This window comes from Uloborus diversus, chromosome 8 (genome assembly GCF_026930045.1).
Source record: "Uloborus diversus isolate 005 chromosome 8, Udiv.v.3.1, whole genome shotgun sequence".
In the NCBI taxonomy this organism is placed as follows: domain Eukaryota; kingdom Metazoa; phylum Arthropoda; class Arachnida; order Araneae; family Uloboridae; genus Uloborus; species Uloborus diversus.
This window is the reverse complement of record NC_072738.1, coordinates 117759065-117776019: the sequence shown is the minus strand read 5'-3', so window position 1 is coordinate 117776019 and position 16955 is coordinate 117759065. Positions and strand designations below refer to the sequence as shown.

Genomic DNA, 16955 nt, shown 5'->3' with positions numbered 1-16955 from the left:
TCAGTGGTGTAAATGTTTTTCAATTATGATGGAGTTCCAGCAATATTTTTCTTGGATTTATTCGGAACTCCAGCGCTCGAATACGCTACCTTGCGGTGATTTACAAAACTGCCGATGAAACTAAAACATTGCCACGTTGCGTTCCACATGTGTCTGTTGACGTAAACACAGGCAGTTTATTCTGAGTATTTATTAACGCAATCGATGATTCTTAGTTTACTTTCAGCTACAGAAATTAATTCGTCCCTTAGTAGTATTCTCGAGCTTCTCAAAATAATGTTAATTTTCCTTATTTCCTTCTAAAATAAGAGTTGACTGAAAATAGTGAAAGCGAAAACTGGATTAACAAACTTGGATAACGTTATACAAGGTAAAAAATTTTATTGTTTTGTATGAATTTGTAAGAATATGAGTTTTTTTTAATCTTAAATTAATTTAACTAACCATCTTTTACAGCAGCATTTAGTTGGAATGGACGGTATGCAAAATATTTTCTTGAATATATTATCGTAGAACAAAATGAAAAATGTTTCACCAAGAAAGAATTTACTTTATTCCTTTTATTCTCAGCTGAAAGGTTTCGCCAAATTTGTTTAGGGTTATAGTTTTAGTATTGTGCGAGCAAAGTAGCCTTGGCGAGATTTCGCGTTTTTAGTTAAACCATTTTTAATTTTTATCATGAGTGGAATAAAATGGTAGTAAGATTACAGAATTTGATAAGTAAAAAGAAATAATGGTCAATCAACTGAAAAGAAAACTACCACCATGTATCCGTAACAATTCTGTAGATGATTTGCATAACTTGACATAATTAAATCCTAACTCAGAAATTAGAAAAATCGAAACAGAAAAATTTTAAATTAACCGATTCGGGAATTTGAGAGAAATAACTCAGCTACAAATGCAAAACAATAAGCGCTAGCCAAGCAAGGCAAAGAAGTATCATCTTCTTTCGATAATAATTTGTAATGTCATATTGAATTTTCTAGCATTAATTGTTGTTCTTGTCAGGCCACAATTATTATTTAGTTTTATCAAGAATTGATAAATATCGAATTCAACATCGTGGAAATAGTTGCTTAGAACTACGAACTACGTAGCTTACATTAATCTTTGACGTTTAGTAATGCTTCTTGAATTCTCATTTCTTCCTACGTGGGCCAGAATATCCACAAGACTTTGAAAATTAATTTAAAAAGAATAAAGCAAAAAAATCATACATACAAACAAAAATCACAACACTTTTAGCATTTTCTTCGTTACCACATGCGTTTGTTTTAGTTTTTAAGTCGGCCATTAGACTGACTGCAGTGCCCCCTATAGTTCGTTGGAGTTGCGAATTGCTGGATTTAGGATTCGATACGAATTTTACTTGGAAATTTTAAAATGTTTGTTAACATGTTGTATTCTTTATCGAGCTAATAAATGTTAATGATTTACTTAAACATACTTCCTAATTTGACTCAACAAAGACACATTTGTGAGGTCCACTAAAAACTTAATTAGTTTTTCCTAACCCACCCCCCCCCCATCGGCCTCTGCAGGCGCGCCTCCTCTGGTCCTGACAACTGTCCCCCGGAATCCTACACATACCATAGCTGCCAACCTCAAGATACAAAAAATAGGAGCACTTAAGGGAAAAAAAAGGAGCACTGAGGGCTAAAATAGGAGCATGAAATCGTGGCCTGCGCTAAACCTTCCTTCTGTACCATAAGTTTCCATAAATTCTAAGCACTTATAAAATGCTTTTCTAAATTTTCCTGTTAGATTTTCAACAAAACTACAACCAAGTTTAAAACAAAATTATTTTACATTAAAAAAGCAACATTACATAGATACAGATTGAAAAGTTTAAAAAAAACATGATTACTGTTTGATTTAATAAAACTGCAATCCTTTTTAAAAATATGCTTTTATACATATCCCCTACATGCATAAGAACATATTGAAGATTAAAAAAAACAATATTTCTTATACTTGGAAGTAAAGCAACTTCATAGTAAAGGTCAAGACTCTGAAATTTTGAAAGTGGCCAGTGGCACTCGACTCCAAAAACTTAGTGGCCACCAATGTCATTAAGTTTTGAAATACAAACTGGAGTGGGGGAGGCAGTTTTTACAACTTCCCTTAAAAAAAAAAAAAAAAAAAAAAAAAAAAAAATAGATGAATAGGATTTAAAGAGAGATATTCAGTACTTTTTTTGAACATGGAAAATTTAAGTTAAAATAGGTTTCTGATTTATTTAAAAAAAAAAATAAATAAATAAATAAATGAGAAGTCAGCAGGAACCTTCAATTTAGATGAAATAGTTTCAGTTTATAGCAAAGCCTACAAGGCAATAAGGATCAAATAGATAAAATTTCCCCTTCAAGAAAATTATTTTTAAAAAAAACATAACTTTTTGCCTTCTGTTATTTTTAATAGTTTGTATTGAGACAAACAACTAATTCTGTTTTTGGGAACTTAGGCTTGTCTACTTCATGTTGCAAATGACAAAACATGGCAACAACGCGAAAAAGTCAAGACAATAGATTTTTGAGTTTGTTGCATTAAAAGTAATTATAAATAAAAAATGAGCCTTAAAAAAACTAAAATTTAGACGAAATAGCGAGTTTTTAGCACATTAGAGTCGAAACCAATGAGGATAAAATAATATTCTGAAGAAAAAATTTTGCATTTTTCAAGAAAAAAAAATTTAGAATTTTCCGAAAAAAAGCCTATTTTGCATTATTTTCAATAATTTGCATTCCAATAAACAACTAATTCCAATTATAAAAACTTGGCCACTTAAAAGAGTCTTGTGTACTAAAATCTCGCAAATGACCAAATATGGCGACTAAGTCAAAAATTCAGATATAAAATTTTGAATTTATAGCATGAAAAGCAATTATGAATAATTAATGACCCTTAAAAAACTAAAATTTAGACGAAATAGCGAGTTTTTAAGCACATTAGTCTAAACCAATGAGGATAAAATAATATTCTGAAGAAAAAATTTTGCAATTTTCAAGAAAAAAATTTAGAATTTTCCGGGGGAAAAAAAAGCCCATTTTTGCATTATTTTCAATAGTTTGCATTGCAATAAACATCTAATTCCGATTTTGAAAACTTGGCCACTTAAGAGTCTTGTGTACTAAAATCTCGCAAATGACCAAATATGGCGACTAAGTCAAAAATTCAGATATAAAATTTTGAATTTATAGCATGAAAATAATTCAAAAATAAAAAATCCCCATGAAACTACAATTTATTTGCGAATTTTTAGCACATTCGTGTCCAAAGCAATAAGGATAAAATGCAATTTTAAATGGTATAACTGTTTTCATATTTCTCAATAAAATTATTTAAAATAACCAAAAAAAAAAAACATTTTGCAGCACATTTTGCTTATTTTCATTAGTTTGCAGTTAAAAGAAACATCCAATTCTGCTTTGTCTTTGAAAACGAAGGCGCTTAAGTATCATCTGCTAACTTCCATCTTGTGAATGACCAAACATGGCGGCTACGTTTTACACGTAGCTGAAATGCTCGATGAAAAAACGACGATCTCCAATCGGCGCTCCCCCTCAGTGTTTATCCTGACACTAAGCTTCCAAAGCATCAAATTGTCTTCTCTTTTGTTGAGCTTGCGCACAATTCCTGCCTTCGAGGATAGGGAAATTTCTTCTTTTTCCTCAAAAATCGAAAAGTGTACAAGCAAAGTCAAAAAACGGAGTTTTTTTGGAAAAAATCGGATTTTCGGAGTACGCAATAAAAATCGGAGAAACTCCGGGAAAAACGGAGCACTTGGCAGCTATGACATACACATGCTCATAAACACTCTCACATACACGTGCCCGCCTTTACACACATACTCATGCCTTTGTTCATACACGTTGGTCTACGCACACACACAAGTCTAGCCTACATATCTACACATGCATGCACGGACGCATGCTTACACATACACACAACTATACATTTGATGGGACAGAAGCCGTTTCTAGAAACAATAACTACAATGAGTAGGGTCCTGCCGAAACTCGTGATTGCAAAAAACATAATTTGAATTCAAAATTTCAGAATTCAAATTAGTTTTTTTTTCATGTAGGGTTGCTTTTTAATTAATGCCTAAATTACATTAGTTTAAAATAGGGAGTTTGATTTTTAGTTATAAAGTTTAGTTTCAAATAAAATCAGATATGAAATTCTCAAAAATAAAATCAAACTGCAGACAGGGTTCAATAGATTCTGCACATAATGCTTTCAGGTGCAAGAACAGGCATTTCCAGTAACCCATTTCCAATATTCCTCAAGCTGCATTATAAGAATTTGGTTAGTCATTTCATCACAACAAGTTCACAGGAAAGCATTACACTTTCTAAATCAAATGCGAAATTGATTCCCAGCTTTAAAACACCTATGAATTTTGGCCTATCCCCTTTTTCCTAAAATCAGCAAGGATTTAACATAGATGAGAATTCACAAAGAAAGGATAGATATAGAAATACCAAAAGTTCGAGAAGAATTTTTTGAGTAATTTATTCAATGCAACTAATTAAAACTTTTAAATTGAAGATATATAAAAGAAACAAATTATACAACCTTTCTCCAAATCTGCATGCACCAGTCTTCATAAAAAACTGACATTTCTCCTTTTCTTTACCACTATTGTAACTTTCAGGAGCAATAGGGTTATGCCAAGGCTCATCTTCCTACATCACGATGCAAAATAAATTAACAAATTAACTGAAATAGGCAGTAACCATTAAGTAGTAAAAATTAAATGTTGTAGTAAGAGATAAAAATAACAAATAATCAAGTAAAAAATTTCCTCAAAAGTAAAGAAACAAAAAAGATTGGGAAGATCTGAAAAAAGCTCATGATGTATGTAAACACAACAAAACAAGCTAAACCTTGTAATTAGTACCACTATTAAGCAAATATTTCGATGCAGATTGGGCTTACTACCTAATAAAGCGACATCCCTCCACAGAAAACAGTTACTTCATAGAAGAAAGAGTCCTCCGAGAATAAAACCTCACACTTTTTCATTTAAAAAGGGGTCTCTTGAAGCGTGGGAAACATGTGTCTGAAAGTAGTTGTTAACTTGTGTAATTTCAAAGTTGTGTTTCCTACTGTTACTTCTGATGCATAAAGATAAAGATATTTATTCATTTTGCACCTTCAGGATTTTAGACCTTTTTGTCCAAGAAACAAATATATCAAGAACATCAAAACATAGTTAATTTCACAATAACAACAATTCGAAAATTCTGACTAAAGAAAAAGTTGCAAAGGGAAAATTGAGGCTGTCTGGAGAAAAAAAAACAAATTAAAGTTTTGCAGATACTTTGGATTACAGTAGCATAATGATTCTGCTTTATAAAACAAGCAGAGAAATCCCAAGAAATCTGATTGTATTTAAATATATATTTCTCAATAGTTTAAGAGTTGGTCTCAAAGCGTTAAGATTAAAAGTAATTTTTACACAAGAAAATGCAAAATACAACACTAATTTATTGTGTATTGGTAACTTACCTGTAATACATTTTGACTTATCAATTAATCAGCCCTTCTTTTTATAAGGATGTTTGCAGAAAATATTTTGCAATTAGTTTAGCATCAAGAGTGCAAACTATCTTTATCTTTACTAATAATAAAGCAGAATGTCCCTCCGTTCGGATCTCTGTGACGCGCATAGCGCCTAGACCGTTCGGCCGATTTTCATGAAATTTGGCACAAAGTTAGTTTGTACCATGGGAGTGTGCACCTCGAAGCGATTTTTCGAAAATTCGATGTGGTTCTTTTTCCAATTCAATTTTAAGAACAAAAATATCATGAGATGGACGAGTAAATTACAAAATTATCATAACGTGAACCGTAACATGGGTACAAGCCAATTGGCGAGAAAATTCACCATACATTATTTGTAAATATACAGGCGAACTAAAATATCTTTTAAATTTCTATTATGGGCAAAGCCGTGCGGGTACCACTAGTGTTTAATATGTTCAGTCTAAGTATTTTTTCTTTAATTACTAAATTCAAACAGAATCGCTACAAAATTTAGGACATACCTGAGACAATTTTGTGAGAGCTTCTTGAAGAGCTTCCTAGATATAGATGAATTTGCATTACGTTATTCAACTGAAAAATTCTGGGCACAGTTAAGAAATACATAAAAATATATGTGCAGGAAAGGTTACTAAATAAATTTGACTGTATAAGAAAATTAGCCCATTGAGCTTCTTGTTATTACATCTAAGTAGTTAAAAAACAAGCAAGTTGCCAAAATTAATTGCTGAATAATAATTGTAGCTTGAAATATAATCGCTCAGAAATGCTTTATGCAAATCAAATATTGCAGTTATGAATTTTAAAAAAAATACATTTACTATTTAAAAATCAATAAAGAATGAAATAAGTTTGAAAAAAAGAGGACTTTAAACAAGATTCTTAAAAAACTATGAACAAAAAATACAAAAACTTTGGAATACTGATTTTCTAAGTTATTCATCTACTTTTTTTTTATAGAAGAAATAGATTATTAAGCTTAAAAAAACTAACATTTTGACACTTCAATTAAAAATCATTTAATTAATTAGGTTAAAAAAACTGATTCATGCAAAATAAGTTTCCAGAAAGAATTCACCATTCATAACTATTTGTCATTCAATCACCATTGATATTTGATCACCCTCCCCTTAAATTAACCAATGCAAAACACATTAAATCTTGGTTGGGTAGTTACCAGACGTAAAGTTATGAAGTTCTTAATACTTTTTTTTTTTTGACAATATGATTGACTGACCTGAAAATTTTATAAAAATTCCAACAAAATAAAAATGGAATGCAATACATGAAGGTAATTAACATTGAAAAGATACATCTTGACGAACATCCTTTTTAAGCTAATGACAGGCAACAGCAAAATCTTTGGTACAGTTTTTAAGTTAAGGAATATGGTCAAAAAATCAAGTATAGCATAAAACATTCAATTGCAAAACTATGCAAATTATCTAAAACTTAAAATGCAATGATATACAGGCACCACTCGTATAACATGATACTTCTACATCAGGGTTTCGATATTACACAGTACGATCTTTAAATTAAATACTTCATGAGTTTGATATAATACGAATGTTATCTTTGAAAAAAGATTGAAGTTCATTTTTGTAAAATACATTCTGTTAATGCTTGATAACTCTAATAAGTTTTTACTTTGGTTTTACGAAACACGGTTTTGATACAACACAATATATATTGACATGATTTTCACTATGTACATGATTAATTAGAGTAAAAAATAAGTTAAAAAGTCTTTTTTAAAAAAGTCTTGTATAACATGGTTTTGATACTACACAGAACGAATTAATCATGTTATAGGAGGGACACCTGTACAGTAGTATGAAACTGTTACAGAATGCAAAAACTATAACCATTTTGCATAAGTACCTATCATACTCAAATTGAATTTAAAAAACATTTTAGTGAAAAACAAGTTAATATAATAAATATCTTCTAACCTATTTATAGACACCTTTCTACAAAGTCATCATCAAAGCAAAAAATAACAAAGATACTGACATAAAAAAAGTTTTTCTTTTTCTTTTCTTTTTAATAATGAACTTTTAGGTTATTGATACATCAGATTGTTTCCACTTGTCTGATAGTTTAAAATCCCCCCCCCCCTCCCTCTCTCATTTAAAATGATTTGAACATTCAAAATTTAGATTTAAACTCTAATGATTAAGAATTTATTTTCTAAATTAAATATCAAGTAACCCTGATAGGGGATAGTGGGAGTTATGAAATGTATGGTATTTTAATAGAACAGTAAAATATGGCTACTGAGAGAGCTGACTTGCTATTAGTGGATAGTATCTTGCAGGGGTATAAAAAATGTTTTTACTTCTAACATTTCAACCAATTTTATGATAGGTTATAGGCTTAAATAAAAAAAAAATCTCTCTTTTACTATAAATACAGCAAATTCTGAAATATGTAAGTTGCATCTTTAAAAACCTATAGCCAAAACCTGTAGCATGCCTACATATTTAAAAAGTAGGCAGCTTAACTGAATGCATCTAAGTTTTAAGCTAAGCCTTATACTTCATTTTTATTACTAAATGTACACTATGAACCAGAAACTTTGCTGAAAATAAAAAGAGAGATGATACAAAGGAAAAGTTTATTCAAAATACACATAAAAAAATTCAAAAAGTTCAGAAAAAAATGTTATCTGCAAAGATATTTAAGAACTACATTATTGATAGGATTGTAACATTTAATTAATAAATTAGCTAGTATGACTGCCAAAATTTTCAGAAAGGCTGTAGTTAGTAAACTGAGGTTTGTGAACTTGAATAACTGATGACAAATCTTGACATTTGTAGAATTTTATCAGAACACTAGAATTTCCTGATTTCACGTTTTGTTGCTAGTTTAAAAGTCATTAATTAATTTTAGTGGGAAAATCTTTGCAAAAATTAAGATAAGCACTGTAAATGTAATATTAATTCCTATAAATAGCTTGAACTCTGATGCAAGTAGATTGAAATATTTGAGCGGGTGTAGCAAAATGACGAGCGTGTGTGATCTACTACACTACTACATTGTATATAATATAATAAGTGTGAAAAATAATGGTAAATACAATAATAAATATGCCTAAGTGATGGAATCACACTGCCATGAAAGCAAGAGTTTCACATAAGTTTATGCAACCAGATTTCTAAATGCATAAAATCGGGTCTAAAGAAGAAAAAAAAAAACACGATGAACACAATTGAATGAGTAAATGTGAGCAGGGTTGTTTGGTTTAAACCACGTTGGTTTAAACCATGGTTTAAATCATGGTTTAAACCAATTGGTTTTTTAAAAAAAACATGTGTTTCTTTAAAAAATGTTTTTTTTTTTAAAGCGGAAAAAAAAAAATCCATTTTACAGGTTTACATTGATTTTCCCGCACATACTGAAAAATGTAAAATTTCATTTATGCTAAGTTCCTAGCTAAGTTGCAGAGATAAATACTAAAATTGCAAAGTTGCTTTTTCAAAATGTATTACAAGCTTTAATCGAAAAAAAATATTAATATATTTTTTATTTCATATATGTGCCATATGTGCCATAAAGCAGATTTCAGTCAACTTCCATCATTATGCTTAATTTGCATGATTAGTTAAGATTTACTAAGGATTGAATCTTTTATTGTAGATGCAATCCATTATATTGCTCACTCCTGTTGCAGGGGTCTGACATTTTTGCCCATTTATTTGCACTTTCCTGGAATTTTTAACTTTGACTTTTAAGGTAATCAACTGTCTAACTTAATTGTTTGCACCTAAAATTTAAGATTTGTTCTGCAGGTGAACACAAATAATATTTTTTGAATCAAATTAAAAAAAAAAGTTTATACTTCACGTATATAACGTTTTTGGCAAAAAAAATTTCTTGAAATAGAATTTGCTACACATTTATTTGTTCTAAAGAGTTTGCATTAAATATTTTTTAAACTTCAATGCTAGATGCAACATGTATGCCAGTAAATAAGCTGTAATTTAAGCCATGTTACACCAATTTTTGTATTTTTAATTTGATTCTTTGTTTTAGCGATAGTCGATATCTTTCCCAAGTCTTTCCAAAATAAGGACGGAGTCGAATATAGAGCAGCACTTTTTTTAAAAACTTTGTCAGTACAACAGCAATCGATTTTTTGACTGTTCAATCATGTACTGCTGTACATTTTGCTTTACTTATATTTGCGACATTGTGTATATAAAAATCAGCATTATGTAAGATCAGAAAGATGTTCGTTTGAAAAGATTATGCTTAAAAACTTTAACCTTTATTCGATAATTATTCATATTATGTTGGTTTTATAAAGTTTTTTTCTTGGATCTTCATTATATTTTATCTTAACCTACATCACAACCACTTCTTGAAGTATTTCGTATCATAAAGGGTCTATATATACATGCATACTAATATGTTAATCAAGTCAAACATTTCAATCAATATTTCCTCCCAGAAAGCTTTTTTAACTATTTAATTTAGTTACAAGATTTTGTTCTTATCTCTTTAATTAATCAAGAAATTAGGCATAATGTGATTATTGAATAACTGTTAATTACATGGAACCTTAATTACCTTCTGAAAATTAATTGTTTTTCTCGCAAATAGTATTTAAACCAAAAAAACCTGGTTTAAACCAAAAAAAACCGTTTTTTTTTTTTGGTTTTTTTGAAAAAAAAAAAAACGTTTTTTTTACCAACCCTGAATTTGAGGCACTTTTCAGAAGAGCTGGCAGGCATGAATCCACATTTTTTTTACTACCAGGAAATTTTTTTTCAATCTCAGAAGAATGAATCAGAGAACTCATTGTTAAAATCAAACCTGAAAACTTTCTCCCAGTCTCAGTTGCTAGATTGAACAGATTCTGCATCCCTGGAATCTCCTAATGTACCTTGAATTTTCAAATTTATTACATTGTACCAACCAACCTCTAAGAAAAAAATCCGGAAGATTGTTTTTTTATCCAGAAGATTTTAATGCAAAATAAAATCAAACAGGACACCTACCCTCTTTACATTTAAAATTATGAAATAAGTTATGAATTTCATATCATTTGAACTTACTTTTGTTTAGTAAAAATTAGTTGTATTGCTATCTTTATAAGTTTGCAAATAACGTTTACTAATCGTGAAAAAAGGAAGCAAAAACAGCACAAACTGAGCGAACAAGAAAATGATAAACAGAGCTGAAATCGTTCCCTTAGTAGCCTGCCTTGACGCTCGCTTCGATTGGATCCTGATGAAGTTAACCGCTGCATCACTGAGTGATGTCATAATCTTACCTCATGTCTTCTTGTGCGATTCTCCAATGGCAACCCATCCTTGGTTACTTGACCTAAAACGCGGTGCCGCATTCTGCAAACGTATCGTTAGTGCCAAAATTGGCGAGGTACAGTTTTTTCCTGCAAAATGTGAAACATCCGGAAGATTTTGTTTATAACCGGAAAAACGGAAATAGACCTGAAAATCCGTAAAACTTCTAGGAAATCTGGAAGAGTTGGTAGGCATGTTACATACTAAATGTTAATTATTTTAAGCATTGTTGAATACTCATAACAAAATAGGGAAGGATAAATAATACAAAAATGTATGCATAAATAAACTTGTAATGGATATATTTTGTGACTGTTAACCTCCTTTTGTGTTTTAATCTTTTCTTTCTGTTCAACCTCTTGAGCTTCTACAAACTGTTGTTTTTCAAATTCAGCCAATATTCTTTTCTGTAACAAACATTATTTCAATTGTAAATTCAGTAAAAAAAATACATATATTAAAAGTAGAACAGAGAAAAATGCAATAAAAAAGAACAAATTACAAATTTCAAACTTCAAAGAGTAATACACTATCCTTATACATTATTTCTGTAGCCTGTTTTTGGTTTCTACGCAAAATTTCCCTCAATTCTTGATCGATTTCTTTGATTTACGGCTAATTTTATAGCTTATGGTGCTGGCTACTGACGAAAAATAGACCCAAGGTCTAAAAATTGTTTCTTTGAGCCGAAAAACCTGTTTTAAAGAACCAGAATAAGGTTTTTCGGTCAAACTTATAACTTTAATTTGCGCTATGACCGACAGAGCTGAATAGCTTGATCGGCAGAGCGTTCTCTTCGTAACCAGGAGATTACGTGTTCGGGCCCACGTCCGGACAATCTGCAACAAAAAAATTAGAGAAATATCGCACATTAAATGAACACTGAATTAAATGAATAACAACTATGAGGGAATAGAATAAATGAGAAGGAAATGCTCCTTGCTGATATGAAAACATTCAGTGATTTTGTGCTAAATTACTTCGAAATTGCACATTTTTTTTTTTTTTTTGAAGCTTTGGCTCTGGAAAGAAAATTAAAGCATAATGTAAGCGAAAATATAAGTAACAGGTTTAAGATTTCAGACTACAACAGGGGTGCCCATAAGGGGGGATTATGGCGCAAGTTGCGCCATCAACATTTTTGGGGGGGATTTTTTTTCCAGAAGGTTTTTTTATATTTAGAACACGAAATTTTTGAATTTTGGAAAGAAAAAATATTTAAACTCATTCAGCAAGAATTAGAAGCATTAATAATACTTTTTTCGCGTACTTTCCAGGGCCGTCGCCGTAGCAAGCCCCCCCCTCCCCGTTTTTCAGAAGTGAGGCCGTCAATTTCATTTTAGCGATGCAACTAACGAAGAAAAAAGAATTTGAATAGAAAATGTAATCTTAAAATACAATTTAGGAACATCCATGATTCTCTTTTTTAAAGAGTATCTAAGTAAATGCTGCAGAAATGTACACTTCAAACATTTTTATTACACAAAAGAAAGTATTCAGTACAGTACACTCTTCACTAGGCCGCAGATTGCGTATGTCTGCCAAGTCAGAAACTATGGGCTCGGCTCGAATTAAAGTATTGTGCATAGAGTAAAATTTGAGTAATTGGGAGGGAGGACAAGAGACCAAACTAACATGTTGCACGCCTTGTCTCTTGGCGGCCCTGGTTATACAAACCATGCTTCATGGTTCTGCAGTTAAAAAAAAAATAAATAAATAAAAATACATAAATAAATAGCACAGCCCAGAGGATAGGGGTCGCCGAAACATTCCCGTATGTATATACTTTTTTTTTAATGAAAAATGTTGTCCTGAAAATAATTGCTAAATGGAGAAAAATGTATTGGTCACCGAAATAAATTTGAAATAGAGAGATAGAGAAAAAAAAAAGTTAAATGCAAAGATCAAAGTATTATAATGAATACTCACACCAAAAGTTATAAATGTTTGAATGTAAAAATCGTAAGTAAATCAAAGCTTGATGAAAAGATGCAGGTGGCATATTTAAAATAAAATGATGTGGAATAGAGACCTAAGTTATCGTATAAAATTACCACATCCGTTCAAAATGCTAAAAGTCCTTTTTCTAAGGCCGCAAACGCTTGTATTGCAAGAAAACCAAAATATTATGCGGGAAATTGAAAACTTTATTATGGAAAATCCACGCAAATAATCGTGTTTGGCAAAGGAAAATTGGGGAAAAAAATATTACCACTATATGTTTATCAATTATTGAAATTTACAATGAAGATAGGAGAGACGTAGCCAAACTGACAGGAAGAGTGAGCTTCAAACCCTTCTTTTTACGTCCCCTAAGTTGGCCTGGAAGTGAGTTTTTAAAACTTAGGTTTTGAAAAAATCCCGGGAAAATATTTTCAAACCCCAACCTCTACCCTAACGTCATTAAAGATGGCCTATGGACTGCAATTTCGAAAAGCCGTGAGAGTGCTACCAACCTAACCTCCGAGAAACGTCCTCTCAATTAATTATTCATCATCATTCAAGGTCGAATAAATTTCATCTTTTGGACTTTAATTTAAAAAAAACTTCCTGAGGTGTCCCGAAACTGTCGTTCTCCAAATATTACCAAAGATCCTCAAAAATTTCATTGTTAAGGCTTCAATTCAGGAAATGTTTCGGGGGAGATCTCCAAAACCTTCTACTCCTCTAACAGTATTTAAAATCGTCTGCTAGTTGAATTTCAATTTGAAAATTTGCTAGGGGAGGGCTCCGAATCTCTCCACCCATTAACATTACCGAAAATCTTCTAAAACTGTGGTTTCAACAGATCGAAATTTTTTCGGGAAAATGTCCCCCCCCCCTCTCTCGCCAACATTATCGAAAAATGTCTTAAATCTCGCTTTGAGTGTTTCAATTACGAAACTATCTGGTCTCGAGTCCCTTCAAAACTCCTTCTTCCCCCTTTCATCGAAGGTTGGCTTAAATTACGTTTTCGGAGCTTTAATTTCAACAAACTGGCGCTGCACTAAATTTTAACAAAAAAAAAAGTCTACAATCGCGTTTTTAAGGCTTCAAAATTTTAAAAAAATTCGGGGGGGGGGGGGGGGCGCATCTCTCTTCCCATTAATATCACCATAGATCATCTAAAACTGCATTTTTCAAACTACAATTTTCAGATTTTTCCCGGAGGAGAGCCCCCAGACCCCACCTTTACAACTTACATCTGAATTATTTGTGTCACAATCACAAATAATTCACAATTGGGATGCGTGCTTGAAGTTTGCATCTTGAAAAATTATAGAACGATGACCCCGAGTCTCTTCCTCCCTTAACATCACCAGAGGTCGTGTAAAACTGTGTTTTTCAAATAACAATCTTGAAAATTCCCGGGGGTGAGCCCCGGACCCCTCTTCTGAACATAATTAAGTATAACGTACGATTGTGTTGAGAACTTAAATCTGGAAAAACTATCGGGAGAGGCTATCCTGGACCTCCCCTCCCACTCCCTCCCAAACTTAAAATATAGTCTAAAACTGCGTTTTTATGTCGTCAATTTCGAAATAATGCAAGAAGGTAGCCCTCCGACATCCCCTAATTCTGATTGAATATTATCCTTACGATTAAATTAGTAACATGACTATCCCTGCTAAACCAGAAGCCAGATATTCTCTCTCTCTCTCCGCATATTGTAACATGAATTTAAAACAATTAACGGGCCGCCAAAAGCGTACCCCCCCTCCCCAGTTTTTTGACCTAGTGATGACCCTGGTACTCTTTCGAAAATTTAATGACTGTGTCTCTTTTTCAATGAAGGGAACATCACAGACGGCATGGAGTTGGTGTCCGTTTCAAAAATGGATCAGACGATTTGATTTCTTTTCAATTTTTTATAAATTTTCTGGAAGTAGCACAACTTTGCATGATGAATGCGTGTGTAAAAATGATGAGAAGGAGAGAGGTCAAAAATGTTTTATTGTTTGTAATAATTCTTAGCAGTATGTTCTAGTCTTCCGTTGATTCATTTGCACCTCGACAATCGTTAAGAACTAGTTTTGAAGTTTGCGAATAACATATTTTTTGTCCCTCCAATTGAAAATTAATATGTTTTCTTCATTACGAGCTTACACTTGTGAAGAATTTTTCTCTCTCTCATTTCACTTTACTCCCATCTTCTCTATGATTTTTAAACTGATAGTTTCAATTTATCATTAGATGATTTTTATTAAAACTTTCAGTAATGTTGGTTTTCGCTGATGGAGGTAGAACAGTCTGTTCTTAAGGTGATTAAATTATATTTCGTAAATCATATTTACTTTCTTCTATATCTGACATGTATAGAAGGATATTTGATTCATTAAAATTCTCGAGCTCTGATTTTCGATGTGTGCTGAATAGCTGAATCCATTTTTGAGGATTTCCGAAACATATCTGTCATGGTGTGTCTGATCCATCTTTTTTGGATATGCAACTTCAATTTTGGAAAACTTCCAGGAGAGCGCCGCCCCCCACTGTAGCGCCAGAATAACACCCTCTTGATCATCGAGAGTTATCTAAAACTGCGTTTGTCGAACTGCAATTTTGAAAAATTTATAGGAGAGAGCCCCTGATTCCCCCCCCCCCCCCCGCACATCTTTCCTTAACACGATCAAAGACAAGCCTAGAATTGCGTTTTTGGAGTATCAATTTCAAACAATTGCCGGGGGAATGGCACCGAAATTCACCTTCCACTAACATTATCCAGATCTATCAAAACTGCTTTTTTAGAGCTACAAGTTCGTAAATTTAAGTGGAGCGCCCCTCTCCCTCCCCCCTACTCTCGTCAACATTATTAAAAAATCATGTTAAATTTGTTGTAAAAATCATGTTAATCATGTTTTCAGGCCTTCAATTTCGAGAAAATTCCGGGAGAGCGTCCGAAAACTCGTTTTCTTAACGTCACAAAGGTCGGCTACAATTGCGATTTTAGAGCTTCAATTTCAGAAAACTGCTTTTCCCCCCAACCATAGATAACGTTTTTAAGACTTTAATTTTGAAAATTTTCCTGATGGGATCTCTTCTTTCTCTAACATTACCACAGATAGTCTAAAACTGCGTTTTTAGAACTACAATTTTGAAAATAAAGGAAAGCCCTCTTTCACGTGACGTTAAACTATCTACAATTGCAAATTTAAAGTTTCAGTATTGAAAAATTACCGGGAAGGGCACACCAAACCTTTTATCCCCCAAAAATCACCAGATATCGTCTAAAACTGTGGTTTAAAAACTGAAATTTCGAAAATTTTCCGGAGGAGAAACATCCGAAACCCCTATCTAAGTGACAATAAAATAAGATTCATATTGTATAGATTCATATTGTATACATCTAGTACTGACTCCATCCCAAGCCAGAAAGTTGAACCCACTCTTCCTGTAATTGTTCGTACGTTAAAAAAAACAAAAAAAAAACAATGTGTAGCAAAATTCAGGGGTACCCAAAACTTGTTTACTCAAGGTGCACGTTGTAAAATTTGAGAAGGCAAGGCAGGTCAAGAATCTAACAATATTTCAGTTCAAATGCTATTTGTTAGCGCTACCCCCCCCCATGAGTTTGACTGGAAATTAAACACTCTAAAAACTTATATTTAATCCGATTCGAAAGCGAGAAAATTGCGGGGGGGGGGGGGATTTGCGCCATTGAGCTTGGGGGGGATGGGCACCCCTGAACTACAATAGAATTGTTTTTTGTTCAGAAAAAAAATAATAAATCGTATATTGAAATATATATTCTTCTAATGAGTTTTTGACTCTTTGTACAAATAAATAAAATACTACCTCAATTTAAAGGGTAAAATATATATTTTTTCTTCTTTTTGCTAAAAAACAAATAGCTTATCACATTTTTACTACATTCAAAAAGCTACGCTTAAAAAAGAGCATAGTTCAATTTATTTTGTATTTTAACTGTGCTGTTAAATGATGAACACGTGCTGCCATCTTAAGTTATAACGGTTTAAGCAGCCTGCGATAAAAAATTGTAAAAATTTTCAAAAATAAAAACATTTTTCTTCAATATCTTATCTTATATATTAATCCCCTCTCATTTTAAAACTTATCAGGCTGTCCAATGACGAAAAAAAGACTTAC

The 16955-nt window shown here is 32.0% G+C and overlaps 1 protein-coding gene across 1 annotated transcript in view; it reads right to left on the bottom strand.

Annotated features, from left to right (window-relative positions):
• LOC129227759 (U2 small nuclear ribonucleoprotein auxiliary factor 35 kDa subunit-related protein 1-like) overlaps positions 1 to 16955 on the bottom strand; it is a 73710-nt gene that overhangs the window by 32692 nt on the left and 24063 nt on the right. Inside the window, exons 5-7 of the mRNA XM_054862363.1 lie at positions 11192 to 11278; positions 6060 to 6095; positions 4585 to 4694 (exon numbers count right to left, since the gene is read on the bottom strand). Of these exons, the coding sequence (XP_054718338.1) occupies positions 4585 to 4694; positions 6060 to 6095; positions 11192 to 11278 (233 nt within the window). The remainder of the gene's footprint in view (positions 1 to 4584; positions 4695 to 6059; positions 6096 to 11191; positions 11279 to 16955) is intronic.